This window comes from Phyllostomus discolor, chromosome 7 (assembly GCF_004126475.2).
Source record: "Phyllostomus discolor isolate MPI-MPIP mPhyDis1 chromosome 7, mPhyDis1.pri.v3, whole genome shotgun sequence".
In the NCBI taxonomy this organism is placed as follows: domain Eukaryota; kingdom Metazoa; phylum Chordata; class Mammalia; order Chiroptera; family Phyllostomidae; genus Phyllostomus; species Phyllostomus discolor.
This window is the reverse complement of record NC_040909.2, coordinates 124,514,579-124,536,092: the sequence shown is the minus strand read 5'-3', so window position 1 is coordinate 124,536,092 and position 21,514 is coordinate 124,514,579. Positions and strand designations below refer to the sequence as shown.

General features: G+C 44.9%; 1 protein-coding gene across 1 annotated transcript in view; it reads left to right on the top strand.

Annotated features, from left to right (window-relative positions):
• The window catches only part of EXT1 (exostosin glycosyltransferase 1), a 268,291-nt gene that overhangs the window by 226,554 nt on the left and 20,223 nt on the right, over nt 1-21,514 (top strand). Inside the window, exons 2-5 of the mRNA XM_028533538.2 lie at nt 7,950-8,043; nt 9,511-9,618; nt 14,146-14,265; nt 21,217-21,349. Of these exons, the coding sequence (XP_028389339.1) occupies nt 7,950-8,043; nt 9,511-9,618; nt 14,146-14,265; nt 21,217-21,349 (455 nt within the window). The remainder of the gene's footprint in view (nt 1-7,949; nt 8,044-9,510; nt 9,619-14,145; nt 14,266-21,216; nt 21,350-21,514) is intronic.

The window sequence follows — 21,514 nt, the reverse complement described above, 5'->3', positions numbered from 1 at the left end:
TTATTAACCAATGTCACCCCAATACATTTAATTTTAAAAGACGCTGGGGCTCTAAAACCTCACCTCCTTCAGCAACCCCCTGAAAGTCTGTCCCCTGGTATGCAGTGTTCAAAATCAGCCGTTCTACCTGTGCCGGCACCGTGTTCCTCCTTCCTGCCCGGCAGCCCGGAGAGGCGACCGAGCATATCGTGGGTCCCGCCCCCCTGGTCCAAGCCTGAGGCACCCTTGCTCTACTGCATCATCTGTAAAATGGGGCCGTTTCCCGTGTGGCTGTAGAGCTGAAGCGCAGTGACGAGCACTGGTTGTGGACACCTGTCCTGCCGGAGGGGGACATTGAATCAGCACGGGGATTATTGTTATCATTGACGGCTGTGCTTTTCCCCACTTGCTTTTATGTATTAGCCACTGAGCTGCTGGCTCGTGTGTGGGAGGCGAGACGGTCTTCCCCTTCTGGAGCGCAGGGTGCACCTGGGACGTGTTGTATTAATGTGTGCAGGTGGCAGTTATCAGCCGGTCCCAGTTGTGAGCTATGAGTAGATGCTTAGGGTAGAGATGGGGGTGGGGGGGTGTGATATGGGATTATGTCCAGAGCGTTCAGATGGGATGTTTGATTCCAAACGTTTTTCTGGCTCTTTTTCCCTGAGAAAAGCAGGTATAATCACATCTAACTCCCAGTGTGGCTGTGAGGCTTAGCTGGGATAACGTGCGAGTGTGTGTGATGTCACGCCCCCCACGGAGGCCTCCCGCCCCAGCCAGAGCCCATGAAGTGTTACGGCTCTCCCTCCACTACATTGAAATGGATTTTCAATGGACATAAAAAGGGACAGTCTTGCACGGAAGCCACATGTGACAGGGTAAATTGAAACACCTGTCCATGATTGTCGCCAGCCTCGCTCTCTATAGTGGATGCTGGGGTGGGCAGCCTCATTCTGATGAGCCTCATGAAGAAGTGAATTTCTAATCCTCGGCATGACATGACCGGGTGCCTGGAGGTTCCAGCGGCAGGAACCGCACCACCTCCAAACAGTGCGCGCCCGCCCGCTGGGGGCGCTGCGTGTCCCGAGACTGCGGCCAGTCTGGTCAGCCGAGCGGGAGTTGCGCTCATCTGCATGTACACAGCACCAGGACACGGAATAGCTCATTCGTGTGCAGAAAGACTGTGGGTGTGAGTGGCGTGAAGAAGCGGAGGCTCCGTGGGTGTGGTGAAATCTCAGAGACCACAGGCGCCTATATTTTTCTGTAGGAAGCTTACAAGACAGCAACCAGAGATAGTACGGTGGCCTGGTAGGTCCATTTTCTAGCTAAAACATTGGCTTCTTCTGCACATTGTGTCCCAGTTCCAAGCTGTGCGTGGGTCAATTTCATATTATTACATGTTATGGACTTCTCAGTTTTGGGAAAAATAATTGAGATGTTAAGGGTTAAATCTGTAAAGGCCAGGAAAAGGTCGAAGGCAATATGGGTAGCTAATAACAGAGCACCATCTTGGATTGATTGGGGTGCCAGGGGGTGGAGTTTGAGTAGGAGGGAGGGTCTCTTTGCGTTTGTTGCTAATGCTAGAAACTAGTGAACTGCTCAGGACGTTACTCTGCCTAGAAATGTTATTTGCAGACACCGCGTTTGGGTGGGCTGATGAGGAAGCAGCAGCGTGGTGTTATTACAAGCAAAGAAAGACCCCCTAGAGTTTGAGAACCTGGAGCTGGAGCCCTGCTGGCTTCGTAGCTGCATCCTACCTTGGCAAGGTTGTTGGACGCTGAACCTCATACTCCTGGTGAAGCTGGGTTCTATCAAACTGGGAGGATTCCCATCGGCAACATACCCGAGGCTTCTGCTTGAGCCCTTCAGTGGCTCGTGACCACCCACACAGGATCGCGTCTGAGCCTCAGGAGACACCACACGCAGCCTTCCCAATGGCATAGGGCCAGGATCGGCAGCTCAGCCGCTCTCTCTCCTCCCGGCCTCACCCACCCCAGACCAGGTGGCATCTTTCCTGCCGTGACACTTCTGCTTCTTGTTAGCCTGTGGCCAGGCTAATTCTTGATTCTTCTCTAATACTTAGCTCAGAGTCTCCCTTCCTCCAAGAAAAATCCCTGCTTCCCATTCTCCCCACCAAAGCTCCCCTGTGGCTGTTGTTCCTCTCTGCATAATCCCCGCCTTGTGCCCCCATCCCACCGTTTCCCTCACTCAATGATAATCGTCTGATGGCACACTCACCTTTTCACCGGTTCCTTGAATGGTACCTGGCGCAGGGTAGACATTCAGCTAATGCTTGTTGAGTGAATGAAAAAAAGCCCAAAGGAAATGCTCCACGGTTTCATTTGATTTCGCTTATCCCAATGCGCTTCGGGGAACCGCGGCAGTCATGCATTGTTTTCGTTTCCTTTCTTTTTACCTTAAGGGATGTTGTTCAAACCCGGAAGTAAGCAAAGATTAAGGACTTATGAGGATGGGAGCTGGAGGGGACAGGTCAACTGTAGATGTAAAGCTTCTTTATAAATAAATTTGGGGACAAACTAACAGTATCGTGGGGAGACTAGAATTGTGTGGCTGCGGAGTTAAGAGGCCGGATCACTTGCTTCTTCTCTCTCCTCTTTGATTAGCAAAATGCAGCTCACGTGGCAAATGTGCACACTGCAGAGGAGTCGTGGGGACCACGGAGGACCCACGGGCACGCTGTGCCAGCAGCTCCTCGCCGGTGTGGCTTTGATGATAAGGCGCAGTCCTTTCGATTAGAAGCTGCCGTTCCACTGTGATCCACAGCTTCTGTTTCCAGTTTACTTTTTTTAAAGGGTCTGCTCCACACTCCTTCCCGGCTCTCTTTGGGAACCAGCTCTCTTTTCATTTTTATTGTTACCGGATTTAAAAACGTATTTATTCTTCTCATCCTGATACAGTGTACCACAACCACTCGTGATTCCGTAGTGTATTACCGTTTATACTGCGTGGACTTGATCTTGTTTGTTCTTCACAACTTCGAAGCTCAGAGACGTGAAACAGGGTTGCGTAGAAAGGAGTAGATACAGAATCCAGTTCCTTATCCAGGTTTTCCAACTTCACGTGTATTTCCCATTATATTCTATTGCCTCCCTTCAGCCATAATGATAATAGCTGCCATATACAGATTGCTTATAGTGAGCTGGGCTTTACTTAACATGTATCATTTAATCCTCACAGTGGTAAGTATTAGTCACATTTTGCCAACCTCGAAACTAAGATTCAGACAAATAACTTTTCCAAGATCACTCAGCTTGAAAATAGCAGAGCTGAAATTCGAACCCAGACTTGGCTGTCGCCAAAGCTGCTTAATCCCTAAGCTTTTAATTACTAAGCTCTTACCTAACTACCGTGCCAGCAGTTTTCAAAATTTAAGGTGCATCATAATTACCTGGAGGATTTGTTCATACACAGAATTCTGGGTCCTTCCTCCAGAGTTTCTGATTCAGCAGTCCTGGGTGATGCTGAGAAGTTACGTTTCTAGCAAATTCCCAGACGGTGCCCCTGGTGAGGAGAATGCACTCTAAGAACCCCTGTGCTCTGCCCCACTGCCCGCCACCTGCCAGCCCCCCTTCCCGGTTGCGCTGAATCACTGCCAGCAAAAATGTGTTTCGTATGGAGGGGAAGGACTTTAATGATGCTTTATTACATGGCCCGTTTTAAATGAGGTGTATCCCATATATTACCCTGTCCAACTTTGAGGAGAAAATGATGCTGGCCGTAGGGCAGTGCCGCTCCCAGGGTTACATTCGGAATCATGTCATTTTAATTGCGTTCTTCTTCGCAGTCGTTTATGAAAACTGTCCTCGCTGTGTCATCACCTGTACAACCAGGAACTTAATGCCCATCCAAAAGGGTAACAGAACCATTTATTAATAAAGCTGAACGTTCTCTGAGATTAATTGTCTCCCTCATCCACTTACCTTCTTGCCTAGGATATTCTCTTGTTTTTTTTAAGACGTGTACGATTTGCATTTTTAAACTGGAGTGATATCGGGGAGGATTAGCCCCCCCTGTCATCTCCCCATCTTTCTCCCCAGTCTGCTGGTAACCATTAATCTGTCTCTGTAATTATGTTACCTCATAAGTGCTGTATAAAGGGAATCATGCAGCATATATCCTTTTGGGATTGGATTTTTTTACTTAGCATAATTTCATTGAGCTGGTTGGGTAGGTCAGTGGTTCATTTTGTTTTATTGCTGTGAAGTATTCCAGGCTATAGATGTACCACAGTTTGTTGAGTCATTTACCCATCGAAGGACATTTGGATGGTGTCCAGTCTGGGACTATTAAGGATAAAACTGCTGTGAGCATTCACGGACAAGTTTCTGCATGAAGATAAGTTTTCATTTCTCTGGGAGAAGTGCCCCGATGTGCAATTGCTGGGTCATGTGCTAAGCCTGTTCTCAGTCTTACAAGAAACCGCCAGGCTCCTCTCCATCGTGGCCGCACCATTTACCTTTCCACCAGCAGCATATTAGGGCTCCAGTTTCCCTGCCGCCTTGTCGGCACCTGTTCTCATCTGTTAGCTTTGACCAGAGCCACACTGGTGGGTGTAAAGTCATCTCTCCTTGTAGTTTTGCTTTGCATTTCCCTAATGACTAATGATGTTGAGTATCTTTTCATGGTGCTTTGTATATTTTCTTTGGAACAATATCCAGATTCTTTGTTTTAAAATTGGATTGTCTTTTTATTGTTGAATTGGGAGAGTTCTTTGCATATTTTTAAAAAGATTTTATTTATTTATTTTTAGAGAGGGAAGGGAGGGAGGAAGAGATAGAGAGAGAGAGAGAAACATCAATGTGCGGTTGCTGGGGGCCATGGCCTGAAACCCAGGCACATGCCCTGACTGGGAATCGAACCGCGACACTTTGGTTCGCAGCCCGCGCTCAATCCACTGAGCTACGCCAGCCAGGCCTACATATTCTTGATAAATGCCCTTTCTCAGATTCACGATTTGCAACTATTTTCTCCTTTCTATGGTTGTCTTTTCATCGTCTTAATGGGTGTTGGGGGAGAGGAGCCCAGCCTTCCTGAGTGTACTCACCTGAGCTTCTGTAAGGCGGGGCTGGTAGGGGTTGGTCAGGTCGAGGAGCAGGTCCGGGTTCAGATGCCCCAGACACTCACTGTTCTCGCCGAGGTTTGGCACAGTCTCTTGAACAAATGTTTTTCCATTTATAATTATGCCCTTAGGACAGTTTCCAGAAACTTTAAATGAATTTTGAAAAAATAATTTTTACGAGCTAAATTGTTCTTTTCCTGGGGAGAGTGGCCACAGAGTTCTCTACTCTGTCGGCCTGGAAGCCCGGCCTGTTGTGGGTGTTGGTGACCCCGTGAGGAGCTCAGCAGCTAGGGAAGGACCTTCCCCCTACAACACCTGCAGGACTGGAGCAGTGCCCAGGACATATAGCACCTGAATGAAGGACCCCATGAGTGAATGAGTGGAAGCGTTTTGGAGGAGGGAGATGTGGGGGATGTGAGAACATGAAAATGGCAGGGGGTCGGGGGGTCCACAGGAAGTTTGAGGGGGAAGGCACCAAATCCACACGTGGGCCCCCTGGAACCATGCTCCGCCTCCCTTGCAGAGCACCATTACTCCTTCAGTCATAACACAGCAGTAAGTCCCAGGCCCATTGTCACCGGAGCCCAGAAGAGAGCCTGGTTCATGGGCTGAGCGTGGTGAGAAATCTGAAAATCATGGTCGTGAGTGACGTGTGTGTGTACGTTCTGTTTGTGTCTTTGGGTGTCGTTAGGAATACACATGCTAAACACCCGTTGTGTGCCCATGAGCAGACTTCTGTATACACACGTGTGCAAACGCACATGCAGTAGTTACGGAAAACTTTGGGGCGGTGGGGTGTTCTCAACGGACATTCTTCTTCCTTACCTGAAAGCCATAAAGGAAAAGAGGAGTGTTCAGACAATCCGTAGCCATCTAGCCCAGCTGGCTCGTTCGGCAGGTGAGAAAACCGAGGCCCAGAAAACTCCTGTGTTGGGTTTGTAATCCCACGTCCACGCGTCGTGGGTTCCTGCTTCCTGCGAGAAGACCCTTCCCACACCGTGTGGGCAGGCACACAGGCTTCCATCACGCAAGCTTTATTTGCTGTTTCAGCAAATACCCGTTCTACACAGCCACTTAAAACTCAAGCTATGCCCAGGGATAACTGTCATTTGAATTTTGCCTCTAACTTTTCTGCCTTTTCTCTCCCTCCACTCCTTTCCTAGAGTAAATTGTGCACCTGGCAACTTTGAAACTTGTTACCATCCAGAACATTAATAGGGTTTTACATTTTTAGCTGCCTAATGAGGAGTATACGGGACCTTCAGTACTAGCCCCTCGGGGGTTTCTATTCTTGGCATTTATTAAACTTTGCTGTAGCCTGGAGTGTATTTGACCTTTTTATATTAACAAAAATTCAGTTTAAACTTTATACATGTATGTGTGTGTGTGTACATGTGTGTGCACATTTCCTCCTCCATCAATTGGGCAGAGATTCAGACATTATCAACACTAGCACGTGAACACGCTTGTCAGTTTCTTCCCTTCATTTGGTGAGGGAGAGAGAGAGAAGAGAAGCCATTACCGTCAGAATTTAATATTTTTCTTATTTAGCTAAATTTGAGCCCTCTTAAATCTTTCCTACTTTGAAGTCTATTTTGCAGTTTAATTAATGCAGCGAGGGTTTTTATTTTACTCTCAATGGAGATAATCTTAATCCATTCACAGTGACCTTTTCTTGTGCAAATTAGTTCTACACGCTTGTTTAAGCAAATGGTCCTTTGCCTGATGTCTCTTCTTAATGACGGGTTTATAATTGAAAATTGGCTTACTCCCATACGCCTAGTTTGTATGACAATATAAAAATAGATGTGGACTTTAAAAATATAAATTTATACATCAGGATCCCAGAAAGAGGAGGAAGGAATCCGGTGCCTTCAGGCTATGATTAAATTAGACTGTTGGAGTCAGAAAACACTGGTGGCATGTGGGGCCGTCAAAGTCACACCTGTCTTTGGAGCATGGGAAGTTCTTGAAAAAAGAGAGTGATTGCATCTGAGCTCTGAGAATCTGGGCCTTCACGGGACGGGAGCCATCTCTAGTTTCTCAAGTTTTCTTAAATTCATCCTGAACTGGGAACCACGTGCTTAGGACACTGTTTGTGGAAATCACATTGACCTTGATGACACTAAACAAAATGAAAGGCTCCTCCTCTTTCCTGCACTCGCCAGCATTGACAGCTGACACTCGGGTTCTGCTCGGCATTTTTTCAAGTGCACAAGCAGTGAAACACCATCAAGTGGTATTTGTATGGAAGAGACGGTCACAAATTCGTATTCCTCTTTCCCCATTTCTTAGGCTGGCTCCTTCCCCTGTAAGCCACCCTCATACAGCAGGAGCATTTTGTCTAGGGTAACTGAATGTTCTTGGTTAAATGTAGAAACTCCGGCGGGAAGGAGAAAATAAATGTTGTTTTGTGCTTGTAATGGAGGTTTCCTGAGTAGGTTTTAATAGCATGGTTTTATGGGGTGGGGAACAAGAACAGTCTTAGTTCAGTGAATGACATGGCATTAAAAGAAGGAAACTTTGGCAGTGTTTTTTTTTTCTTCTTTTAAGCTTATGGGAGCAGCACTTTCCTTCAGGACACAAAAATCTGATTTTGCAAAACAAAGGCTGAGCGAGCCAGGTTGTTCCTGGGACCATTCCCACAAGTTCCTGGGACTTGTCCTTAATGGGCTGTTTGCACAAGACCCCCGTGGCTTTAGCTAACATGAAGGTTCCTGTGTGTTCTCCACGCAGGAGCCCCCAGTCTCCCATGGAAAAGTGGAAACTGCCCGCCTGGCGTGTTTCCGGGTTGCCCTGGGGACCTCATGCAGACGTGCATCCACACGGCGGTTCCTTCATCCCTTTGTCCCTAATTGGTCTCCATGGCTAACCGTTCCTCTTCTCCTTCCAGGTATGATTATCGGGAAATGCTGCACAATGCCACTTTCTGTCTGGTTCCTCGTGGTCGCAGGCTCGGGTCCTTCAGGTTCCTGGAGGCTCTGCAGGTAAGAGACCCTGAAACACCTCCCCAGAGTAGGGCTGAGGAGTGAAGGCAGACTGGGTGGGTGGAACCTTAGCATTTCTCCTGGGATCTAAACAAAAGCATGGTTTGCCTTGAACACCTGAAATCTGTTTTCCCAAGAAAATTTTGTCTTAAGTGGGGAGCAGGAGGAGGAGGATTTACTCCCTGCCTTTGGGCGTAAGAGGATTAAATGGTTTCACCACCAGGGAGGAAGGTGGGTTCCTCAGGGCGTGATTGCCAGCCGAGGGCAGATCTGCTTGCCACCAGGCAGCCTAGCTGGGCTGCTGGGAGCTAGTCCTACGAGCAGTTGAAATGGCATTGGTTGTCGTCCCCGAAAGCAAATCGCCTGTTCCGTACCCCCTCTCAGTGCAGTGCCCAGCAGGGTGGTGGTGCTCACTTGGCCCAGCAGCTTCGAGGCTCTGACATTCAGAGGTCCGTGGCTGTCCCCCCAGACCTGCGTGGAGTCTCTGTTCATTAACCCCGCTCTGCAGAAATGCCTTCTCTTGTTGAGGCGGTCGCCATCCACGTGTCCTCCCGGGAAGATGCAGCCAGCCTTCCCAGATCTCAAGAAAGCATGCTCTCCGGCTCCTCCACTCCTTGTCCCCTTGCTGCTGTGTTCGTGTCTCCTCTGTGCTCTGCACGCTGCCCGAATCTGCTTTTGTCACAGTGCTTCCTAACTTCCGTCATTCTGTCCTGTCCTCTGACAGAAGAGCTTCCTTCTCTTGCACGTCTTTCCCAGTGCACCGTGCGTTCTGCAAGCACGTGGTCACTAATGTTCTTGTAGCCGCTCCTCAGGATGCTGGTGGAGCACACTGATCCCTGGTTTAGGTTATGAGCTATTTGGAACCAGAATTTTGTCATCAGCTGACGAGATCACTGTGCAGGTAGTGAATTGCTACAACGGTGGTTTGGATCCGTCTGCACAGAAGGGAACAAGGTTCTGGTTCAGACATTTGCAGACCACGGGAGAGGTGAATGGTTAAGTCTGCAAAATGCTGTGTCAGAAGCAGAGCCTCATCCTTCTCTCTGTTGCTCATGATATTCGAGGTAAACCACTTGCAAGCTGACCTGTGGCAGTTACACCGACAAAGCTGTTTATAGTCAACGTTGGTTTTATGCTGAGGTTCTTGTTGGTGGAAGATTTTGTTACATCAGTAAAGCTTCTCCAGTGAGGCCAGCTGTCTCCATGAAAGACAGGTCAGCCAGACCATGTGGTAGAATAGAAATGGGGCTTTGGGATTCTACGGCAAGACTTGCAAATGTTACTGTCTTGGCTGAATACATACAATCTTCCTATGACTTGATAACTCATGAAAGCTTACTTTCCTCTGGCCTCAGCCAGTCATGCAATATAGGAAATGCCTGTAATTGAATTTGTACTGATTTGCCCCTGATGGGAATGGTTTCTGCTGTCGCTGTCCTCACTCATGAGGTCCCCTTCTTTGCACAGGCTGCCTGTGTCCCTGTGATGCTCAGCAATGGATGGGAGCTGCCATTCTCTGAAGTGATTAATTGGAACCAAGCTGCCGTCATAGGCGATGAAAGATTGTTATTACAGGTAAGGAAGGGGCTCTGGCCTTCAACAGATCAGTAGATTATTGCCGCCCCCATCCAAACTTTCAAAGAAGATGAATCCAAAAGGTCAGCTCTATAAAAGAAATTTTATCAGGAGAAAATGGTCTGTGCCATGGCGAATATGAAGTCATTTAATGTGACATTGTGCACTTGCCAGCGCAGGACCTGCCCAGGCCCAGGGAGTATATCAGGAAAAGGCGAAGTCGCAGACAATGGATGTGAGCTTTGGTAGTGAGTAGAGGTGTATATCCACCCCCTTCACCATCCAGAACTTTTAGACGTGATATAAGAGAGGTCTCGTACCACCCTACTGCTTCGTATTCCTTTCCCCTGTTTCTGTATTTGCCTTCAGATTAATTTTCAGAAAGAGAGAGGTCTCTAGGGTTGATTTTTATAATTAGTGTTGTCATTGCTCAAATGATCTGCTCTGGGAACTTGAGTGAGTGTTATCTTTAAGATATCTAGCTGAAAGAGCAGCCTCTGATATAAATGTCTTCTTTAAATGTATTTTTGGCCATTTAGATTTTTAAAATTTTATTGGGACAGGAACATGTAATATGAAACCCCTCTTAACAGATTTTGAGGTGTGCAATGCGTTATCATTGTCTGTAGGTGCAGTGTTGTTGTACGAGCTTCTTCATCTTGTTTAACTGAAATTTTGCACCCACGAACTAGTAACTCCCCATCTCCCGTCCCGCAGCCCCTGGCCACCTCATGAAAGTGGAAACATGCAGCATTTGTCTCTCGGTGACGGGTTTATTTTACTTAGCATAATGTCCTCAAGGTTCCTCTACATTGTCCTACGTTATGGAATTGAGACTTAATGTTGTCAAAATGTCAGTATTACCCAAAGTAGTCTACAGAATCAATGGGATCCTTATCAAAATGCCAGTGTCATTTTTTTACAGAAATAGAAAAACGGTACTAAAATTCACGTGGAGCCACAAAAATACCCCAAATAGCCGAATCAAGCTTGAGAAAGGAGAACAAAGCTGGAGGTATCATACTTCCTGATTTCGAAATATATTACAAAGCCACGGACATCAAAAGAGTATGGTACTGGCATAAAGACAGCCATACAAACCAATGGACTAGATAGAATACAGAGCCCAGAAATAAATCCAAATACATACGGTGAACTAATGTTTGACAAGGGTGTTTGATTAAAGTTTGAGCTTCTCAAGAGCTGCCTGCGAAGGAGATACAGTACTCACAGAGACATAGAGGACAGCAACAGTTGGTCACTAAAGATTTATTTATAGCCCCTTTGGGTAATAATATTCAACTTCTGCATAAATTACCATGCTCCTTACTCTAAAACGATAGAATATTTAAATGCTTTTCTTGCATGGCATTTTGTACTTTATCTTGAACTGCCACGGATATTTGTAGAATGATTTCTTTTAATGTCCTTGCTCTTTTTGATATATCCAGAAAATTGAGTTTCTAACTCTGCTGTTGATTCTACTTTGGTGCTCCTTAGCCGATCGACTAGCTGGATGGCGAAGTGACATGATGCTCTCCCCTAAGTAGCAGGTGCAGTAGTTCTCAGTGAGAGGGCTACGGATTGGGCAAGCCAAGTTGAACCCAGCGCCCAGAGCATGCCTTCTGCCTGGTCCTCTGTGATCTGAGTGTTCCTGGGACGTCCAGGACGAAAGAGGCATTCACGGTCCAGGAGCGAGTGTCCTTCTCGCTCAGAGACGGTGTGCGCCTAAAACCTTTACTCGAGAAAGGCCAGCCCACAGTGATGAACACACGCTCTTCTTCATGGTGCCTTTTTCCTTTCATGACTTGGACAAATAATGCACATTTAGTAAAGGAAACTTGGGAAGTGAAGGGAATACAGACCACAAGCTGTAATTTCTCCACTCACACACCAACGTTCCCATGAACTTGACGCAAATAAGCGGGGAGTCCTGTCTTTGGCGCAGAGAACATTGTGGGATGCTTCTTTGTGGTGGTCCCTTTTCTACCTTTTCACCAAAGCTGATGTGCGTTCACCTTCGGGAGCAACTTCTTGGCTTGACCCTGAAGATCGTGGTTTTCGTTACATGCCCACCCACGCTTGCGGGGACTCTGCTTTCTCACGTGTGTTCTGACCCTGCACAGCTGTCTCCCCACGGAACAGCGACTGCACTGTCGCTCACCGTGGTGTTAGAGAGCTGGCGAGGAGCCCAAATGTCTGCTCTGGGGAATGTTTTTGTTATGTTACAATTTTTCATTTCCTGTTTTAGAACAGCTTGGATGTTTTTATTTGCATATGTTCTCGTCATCATGTCACCAAGAGAGCTCAGCGTGTATTTCTATATCTATTTTGGTAGATCTCACGAGTTTTGTTACCATCCACGACCTTTTATTAAGACTTTGGGTTCTGCAGCTTCCAAAACAATCTGGCCAAATTGGAATTCATTTATCGCTTTTCCATACCAGCCCCTCAGGACAAGCAAATTAATAACCAACAGTCAAATGCCATTACAACTTAGAACTTGGTCTTTTCAATTGGAATTACCCTCCAGAACCCTTTGCAGGGCAATGTCAGACACTCGTGCACACAAAGGAGGAGGATATATTTCACCTGACGTGGGAACATCACGATGCAGCTTATGTAAGAGAGGGGGGTGTAGTGGCAGGGTGATCCGTGATACCCCCTCTCTCCTTTCATAACCACAGCCTAGCCCGTTTTCTGGAGACCACATTGCGATACCTCTCGGCATTTTTCTAATGGAGTGGTTCCTCATGACCATGATGAAGCAGTGAAATCAATCTCCGTGACTCTTAAAAATGTCGCTGACACTTAGAAGAGAGCGTGATTATGAAAATTGAGCAGGATAATTTTTTTTCTGGTCTGTCTTTGGCACGCTAGGTAATTTCTCAGTGAGTAAATAAAAATAAATTTGCTTCGACCTGCCAAGGATTCATGATATGAATGGTCTGTCCACCTTCTCCAAGGGTATTTTCCTTCCATTTACACACTTTGGAGCCCAGATTTACTATCTGCTTTTGGACATGGCCACAGCAAGGCAGCTTGTCCTTCTGTTCTTATTATGGAGCAGTTTCACTGCTCCTCTTAAAAGCAATGCTGCCACCTTCCCCTCCGGTGGAAATTCGGACGTAGTCTTAGTCACGATGCTGTGGGTAACTTACTAAAGCCTCAAACAGAGCATTCCTGCGTCAGCCAAGGCCTGGATGTCTGTCCGATTAGTTGTGGGAGGCAAGCATGCAGAAAGAGGTGAGCACAGAAGGGCACTCGCTGAGCACAAGGAGTCGCCCCTAAGAGGGTAGACCCCATACATGAGAGAGACCTTGTGCTATAAGTGAGGATAGGAAGCGAGCCCCGGAAACTCACCAGAAGCCCCGAGTGTACACTTCGGAGCTCCAGACCCCAGCCGGTTCACATGTACACATGAAGCCGTTGGTCCAAGCTTGAATACCGTCACCCTTATGCCAATAATGATAACGTCGGTAGTAGTCATTGCTATTCTAATTAAGCCCTCAGTGTTCTAGGCACGGTGCTGAGCTCCTCTCTGATCCTCGTGACAACCTTCTGATATTAGTACGATAGCCCCATTTTAGAAATGAGGACATGGAATCTTTGAGAGATCAAGTAACTCGTCCAAGGAATTGCTTCTAGTAAATGGTGAAACCAAGAATCCCTGCCTCTTGTTGCTAAATCATGTGTCTTGTGCTTAACCATTAGCTACACTGCTAGTAAAAATAATGGTATCCTTTTGGTGGCTTCAGATGGCCGTGTTCAAGTCAGCTCTTACTCTTTCTAAGTGACTACTATAGAAAGGCCACTTTCCTGCCTTAAAATGTGTAGCCATATGGACAGCACGTAGACCCACTTTCAACATTGTGTAGTGTGGGAGAGAGCAGTGGCGACTGAACCTGTTCAAGGTTGGAAAGATTGCGTTAGATTGGGGTAAGTGCCGGAGACGACAAGAGAGCTCCGGGGGGCAGGAGAGCTCTCAGGGTGAAGGAGGAGGTCTGTGCACGTAGAGTGGACTCACCCCGGCTTCCGATTCACGGGAGAGGCTCAGAGCCATTCCCTGAAAAGCCCTGGAGTAGGTAATTTGTGGTCCCCGGCATGGCATGTCTTAAAAGTGCTTTGTTGGGGGAATGATGTCCTTCAGCCTTTCCCCAAGGCCTGTAGCTCCTTCTCTGTAAAATGTGGTTGTCCGTGTACAAGTTCAAGGATCTGTGGGACTCCAAGGAGAAAACAGCAATCACTACTGTAAGAATACCCCAAACACCTGATAACCTGCTTCTGAAACTTAGAGGTGAACTGGAACTTTCATTCATTAAAGCCATTAAAGCGGATGCCCAATAAGTGCTGTTCTGTGCCCGACACCTCCAAAAGGCATTTTAACTGAGAGGATGGTGATTTTTAGTAGATCTGTATGCTGGGAGCCAAATGCTGGAAAGAACAAAAGCCCAAGTGGGTCATTTCTATGCAGTGACATGTCATTGTTGTCCAGTTATAGTTATGATGTGTTCCCTTGTGTTACAGATTCCTTCTACAATCAGGTCTATTCATCAGGATAAAATCCTAGCACTTAGACAGCAGACACAATTCTTGTGGGAGGCTTATTTTTCTTCAGTTGAGAAGATTGTATTAACTACACTAGAGGTAAGTGGGACCGCTTGGCCCTCTGTTGAGTAATGGCCCTTTATACGCTTCTCTTGGCCTTTCTGTTTGCTGGTGGTGATGTGTATTTGGTCAGATGGGGCAAAACCGAATGTTCTGTGCTTTGGATAGGACAGTTAACTCCTTTTTTCTACCTGCGCTGCTACGTCAAAGCACGCAACTCCATTTCTGACAAACTCAGGGGAGGGCTGACAGGAGGTGAAACTACACTCCTGACAGAGACGGGCTCTGGCTCACATCGTTTCAGGAGTACGTGGCTAATGACTGTCCTGTCACTCATACTTAACGGCATCCGTGGAAGACAGGTAGTAACCAAGCAGGGAGAAGTTTTCTAGCACTGTAAACATATGAGTCATTTACTGGCCACCCTAGTCCAGTGGCACTGGGGCACAGCAGAACTAATTCTCACGACATACACACGCCCACCAGCGTCGATGTTGCAAGGATGTGTTAAGAAGAAAGTTGGGATTGCACCCGTCTGGTTCAGAAAGTAAGTGTTAAACTATGAAATCAGCTAATCTTGTAGGCAGATGGGTGCCCACCTTCAAGCTGCTTTTTTTAAGGCTGGAGGGGAGAAGGACAGGGAAGCGTGGAGATGATTAGAACCTGTGTAAGTAGAGCAGAGAGCGATGGCCTCAGGCTATACCCAGGCAGCACAAAGAGCTAAGAAAAGATTTAGGCAACCGCACACTCCTGAGTTATAGGCGTGTAGGAAGGAGAGCAGGGGTGTTCCAGTGAGGCTCAGCGTGCGGTGCCTCGGAGGAGTCTGTATAATGAGGTGGTGGCATCTGGGGCCTCCCTTTCAGAGTATTTCCTTTGGAGCACACGCTGAGAAGTCTTGCATACTACCAAGAACACTAAGGTTACCCTGTTTTGCCTGTACCACTATTTTCTTGCCATCCTGAGTACCAGAGCCACTGCTGGTCCTGCCCCAGGCACAGTGAGGCGTTTGCTTGCCTACCCTGAGCCCAGCCTGGGCTCCTGCTCTCACCTGGGGGCATGCTTAGTCCGAGTGTCCTCTCGTGAATGGTGCGCCTGTTTTTTCCATCCTGGCGCTAGGTGAAACAGGCTGTTTAGGACCCAGGCTCGCCCCATGAAGGGGACAGTGGGGTCAGAATGGCTTTGAAAGGCTTCCTCATTGCAAGTAACGTCTCCTATACCTCCAGAGCACTCCCTTCAATTAAATTGATTGAGTCTGCTGTTCCTAGCAGCAGATTTGAATATGAAATAGATGCTACTTTTCTCTTCTTTGATCCTGCCCTCTTTAGAAGACCTTTCCTAGGCCCTTCTTAAGGAAAGTTGAGTGTCATTTTCTTCTTTTTCTTTTTGGAATAATAGGGTTTTCTTATCAAAGAAGTGCTTGCTTATTTTAGAAAATAATGGGAAATATTTAAAGGATAAAATAACCTACCCATGCAAAATTGCCGTTGACATATCCAGATAAATACATATGTTAGTTCTTTTCTATGCTGATGTATAAATATGTTGTCATTTTTATTTGAAAAGGAGCCTTTCTGTACTTTATATTTTTTCAGCTTAAAAATGTATTGTTAATATTTTCTCATATTCTTTGATTTTTCTGTAACTATTTTAATGACTGTATAATACTCCATTCATGATATCATTTAATTTCTTCAGTGAATCTCCAATTTGAACCTATTACTATTGTTTTTGACTTTTTATTATTATATACACAATTAAAGCAAATAGCCACAGCACAAAATTGCTGGGCAGGTTCGAGATTACTTCCTTAGGAAAAATTCCTTGAATTCAAAGACTTGATTCAAAGACTATGCCAAATGTTAAGATTTCTAAAGTGAATTGTCAATTTTTCTGTAATAGAATCAAACTAATTTATATTCCCTCCAGCTAATATGAGAGGACCTGTTTTGAGTTTAGTTTTTGTCACTTTCACCAATATTGGGCCTTATATCTTTAAAAATGATACATTATTATTTTTTTTAACTTATATTTCTTAGAGCATTAGTAAGAATGAATATTTTTCATATATTTATTGGTCAGGAAACTCATAAAGAAAGAAATGGAAGTGGCCACAAAGTTGCCCCACTTTTTCTCATTAATTTTTAAGACCTTATTATGTTAAAAAAAAGATTAACCTTTTGCCTCTTATTGCAAAGAGGCAAATATCTTTCCCTAATTCCTAGTACGCTTTTCTATTTGGTTTATGATTGGTCAATCTTTTCTATTTGTTATGGTTAAAAAGAACTTTTCAAGCACAATTCTCTTTTTATACACACATATTTACTTATTTTTCTAGTACTTTCATAGTTAATTTTTTTATATTGAGCTCTTTAATCCAATTTACTTTTATATATGATCTGTGTTTGAAAAAAAAACCTGTCTTCTTTTCAACAAATTGTGTGGTTGTCTCAATATATTTCATTGGCGTTCTCACATGCCACTCTTAGGCCTCTCTGGGTCTGTTTCTGGCCTTTTCGTTTGGCCTTATCAGCCGTCCACTCGCACACACTCAGGCCAAATGGCCTCACTTTTCATTTTTTACTCTGTGTGCCGTCCTCTGCTGCAAGCCTGTATTTATTTAACCACTCTGTTATTGTTGACAGTTACGGTTGTTTCTAATTATTTAGTTTTATAGATACAGATATGAATCCTTTATTCAAACAGTGACTTTCTGCATGTATCTTAGACTGCACCTCTGTTTCTCCCGTATGGAGTCCGTGAAGTGAGATTACCCAACCGAAGAGTCTAGGCGGTTCCGAGGCTCGTGCTACGTACTGTCAAATTACTCTTCGCAAAGGCTGCCTCAGCCTAGACTCTCACAAGCCGTCCGGGGGAGACACTCCCTTACTGCGTGCTTGTCAGCCTTAAGGATCATAATTAAAACACACACATACACAACTTCACTAATTTGCCAGATGAAAGATGGTATCTCATTAATTACATTTCTTGTGAGTATGGTTTATTGCGGAGATCTGGTCTCGGGCCTATTAAGTTAGCAGTGCTCAATTATCCTGTAATAACAGTTGGATGTGTTATATTCATCAGAGTAGGAACTCAAGTCAAGCTGTTTTCATCTCTGTGCCCGGAGATGCCTTCTTCCCCTTGGATTTAAGCCATGTAGTTCCTTAGCCACGCGGTTGTTTTGAGAACACTAGAAACCATATACTTCATTCAAACTTACAGCAACTGTCGAACCCCCTTATACAGTCTCAAGATCACGTTGGAGCAGTCTGACTTCCTAACCGAACTGCATTTGAGATAGCATCTAGTTTCCCTTTTTAATTCAGATCTCAGATAACCCAGAGACCCAATGTAAACAGGAAAACAGAGACTGGCAGAAAGTGCCATCCGCATAACACAAATAAACAAAGCCAATCTGTTTGTAAGAGTGATTTAACTAATTCATAACAATGGTACCCACTTGGCTTAGAAGGTGGATAATACAAGTCCTCTAGTCCCTGTTGGAGCTCCAGTGGTCTGAGGGTAGGTCAGGGTCACCCACAGACAACAGAGACTGGAGGGTCCCTCGCTTCCCAGGGCTCTGCACTCAGACTTTCCTCCTTGCCTTCTGTATTCTAGGACATGAGAAAGGGATTACTTAGGTTTGGAGATTATGAGCCTTAAAGTTGTAGGTAGTACTTAGACACAATAGAAAACAGCACACACCTCATCTTCTTCTCAATGCCAGGGGCACGTCGTTAGTGCATTCTATTGTGCGGCACTCTGTCATATTTGGGGATTCAACTAGTGTAGTATTTCCAGTGTGACTGAAGTTTCCTTCTTCTGCATCTTGGAATTAAAGAGCTGTTTAATAAGAGCTAAGCCCTTTGGAGCTTAGTCCTTTTGTGTGTGCAAATTGACAAGGAATGATGGGAACAATAATAAAATGCTGTCGAGACAGTGTTCCTTCCTGAATGCCATTATTTGTGAGAATGCTGTACAATAGTAACCTGGCACGGAGGAGTGAACCATAGGGGCTCAGTCAGAATCAGGGTGAGCGGAAAAAAGAAAAAGTGCATGAGACAGTAATAATACATGAAACCAGCTATAATGTTAGCTTGGGAGGCGCATTTTTTAGTGGCGTTTTGTGAAGTCTTCATTCTTTATTTTTCTCTTCAGTTCTCTAACCGTGCACATTTAAACCACAGTCTTGCTGATGCTATTGTACTATGAGATCTTAAAATCAGTGAGATAATGGAAATAGAAAATTGCTTTGGCTTGGAGTGAGGTGACATATGGTGGGCACTGTGTGTGTTCGGTAACACCGTGTTGGTCAAGAGACCACGTCAGAGCCACACAGAGTGACTGTAACCTGTAATCAGCAGTCCATTATTTTTTTTAAAGATGGCACAGAAAAAGAAAAATAAGGAGGCTGTCATTCTTCCCTTTGAATTCACACTAATAGGAAACAATATTCTTCTGGAGGGTGCTATTTGGGACTATAATAATAAAAATATTGTGTTACATGTGTATATGTTTATGTGTATGTTTGTGCTGATTTTCTTTATAGTCAAAGTCATGTTAAACCTCTGAATGTAATGTCTCCTTTCACAGCAATAGACCTGGGCCCCAAGGATTCTGGGAGCTGTCCAGTGTAGTGACAGGGAGAATAGGACGTTAGGAGAGGGACAGAATGACCTTTCTGTTTCATGAAATGAGAGCCGTACTCCTTCAAACTTTTGAGAAGGCAAGGTGACATAAACTTTTTAGAAAGACATTTGGCAGTAAAATGAACAGCCTTAAAAGTGTTCATACTCTTTGACAAAATCTTAAAAACTCAACCCTAAATGTGGGAAAATTTAATTCATAAATGTGTTCAGTGCTTTGCATAAAAGAATTTGTACTGTTGTTGATCCTTTAAAAGAAGTAAACCATGAATACTGTTAGTAATATGGAAAGATACCTATACTACATAATGTCTGTGATATTACAGCTGTGTAAAAATGGAAAAATCTGTGCCTAGAAAATGAACTCAGGAATGAGTTTTTTTATTAATGGCAAAAGCAACCCAAATCTTAAGTGTTAAAGCCCACACTACTCTCCCTAACAATCCCGAGAGGTTGTTATTATTGCTGTGCCATTTTATTGTTTATTACAAACGAGGAGACTGAGGCATCAAGGTGGCCAGTTGCTTGACCCAGTGTAACGTGAACATTTGCTCTTGCTTTCGTGCCTCTGCTGATACCTCCCTGTTAAGATCCGTTTGAAGAGAGTATCATGTGCTTACTGGTGTTTCAGAAGTACTGTAACGCATTACTGTATCCTCGAATTAAAAAGATAGCGATGTTGTGATACTCAACCAAAAAAAAGTCTGTGACAGCGGGGAGCACACCAGCCAGAGACCTGAATGAAGTCAGTCCCGTGTCTGCGCCCCACGTCATTTTGTATGGAGGTCAGATTCATGATGCTGTCAGGTGTCACTTTACTCTGTGTCTTGATACCAAACTCGTTTCAGTGACCACATGCTGCAAGGTACATAAATTTGGAAAGCAAAAAGCGGAGGAACGAAAAACTATAAAGGAGACTAAATAGGTAGTGGATATGGACGAATCATTTTAGGAAAACAAACCGGAATACATGGTGTACAAAGTGAAATTGCTAGCCATGTAAAAACCCTTTGCAACCATAACACTTTTTCATAATTAATGCTCAACAACAGCATTTTAACTCTGCTATACCACACAGAGGCAACATTCATATTTTAGCTAGATTCCTGAGATCTCCACCATAGTACAAACCTCTACCCAGCCATATAAAATTAGCCATTTTGATCTGAGGGAAAGAAAATACAGAAATTTTCTCTTTGCTCCTTTTTTTTTCTTTCTTATTAAGAAATATAAACATGATAAGGTTTGCAAAGATAAATGTAGCTCACTTTATTACTTGTCTAGTCACCGTGTGGGATGAGATGAGGGTGTTAATAACCTTAGCAAATAATAAAACTGCATTTAAAATGGTCTGTACTTAAAATCACATTGCATAAAATGAGGAGCTGGAAAGTGATGATTTAGGTTTTAAATCTCTTGAGATGTATGACAGCCTTTTTTTTTTAAGTAGAAAAAAAAACATTGCTGAAAACATGAAATTCTGTATGAAGTTAATTATTTGCCAAATCATATCTTAATGAGTGGTTGGTATAATTACAAGAGTTTGAAAGTCACAGAGAGAAATCTGTAAAGTGGATTAATCACATTTGCCTGACAAACGATCCAGGATGGGAGGATGCCTGGCTCCAACGGTAGAATTTAATGATCTGCAAGGTCCCAAAGTCCAGAGAAACTAATGAACTAGCCTGCTTATTATTAGTCTTCATATGCCATGGCTCCTGTCCTATTATATAGGATGTTTTAAATAATTCTTACCTCACTACTTTTTGAGACGAAATTCAAGAGAACTTCAGCTAAACCTTACCCTAAAGTCCAACGGTTGACTTTGAAACGAAAACGAAATATGACAAGCACATGTATCTGCCTCCTGAATTAAAGCCGCAGACCAAAGCCGCCGCAGCTCCCGGAATGGACCACACCTTCCGCAGGCCTTTAGCCCGGTCTTCACAGGGTCTGCGTTGACAGCTCTGTGCACGAGGCCACATCTGCCTGGGGTCGATGCGGACCCGCTGTTAGATGCTCATCTGTCCAGGAAACCATTCCATGCACTTTTGAAATGAGCGTGGACTTGACTTCTTATTACAGAAAGACAAGGTAGTATGGGTGGTTAAACTGAAGTTGAATCAGGAAATTTGGTCAGCCATACTTCATCTTTCTCTTTTTCCCATTGCTCTGTCCCGTCTTGGTGTTCAGACACTTTTGTCGGTGGAGAATTGGCGGGCTGCAGGGTTGTGGGTGGAGCGCAGAGTCCCTGCTCTGAGTTTCTTCGTCCCTCCAGTAGGACTGAGCACAGTCCTTCTCAGGTACCGTCATCATCACCGTGTGCTATGTTTTTGTTTTCCAGATTATTCAGGACAGAATATTCAAGCACATATCACGTAACAGTTTAATATGGAACAAACATCCTGGAGGATTGTTCGTACTACCGCAGTATTCATCTTACCTGGGAGATTTTCCTTACTACTATGCTAATTTAGGTAAGCGTGTCCTTTCCAGGGCACCCGCTACCCTTGTGCAGCCTCCAGATGCCTGGACTCGAAGCCCTTTGGTTTTCTGTTCTGGACCTGGGTCTCTCTGACAGCCCACATTGGAGATTGCTGACCGAGCCCTGTCATAAAGGGCATATCAAGGTCAAGAATTGT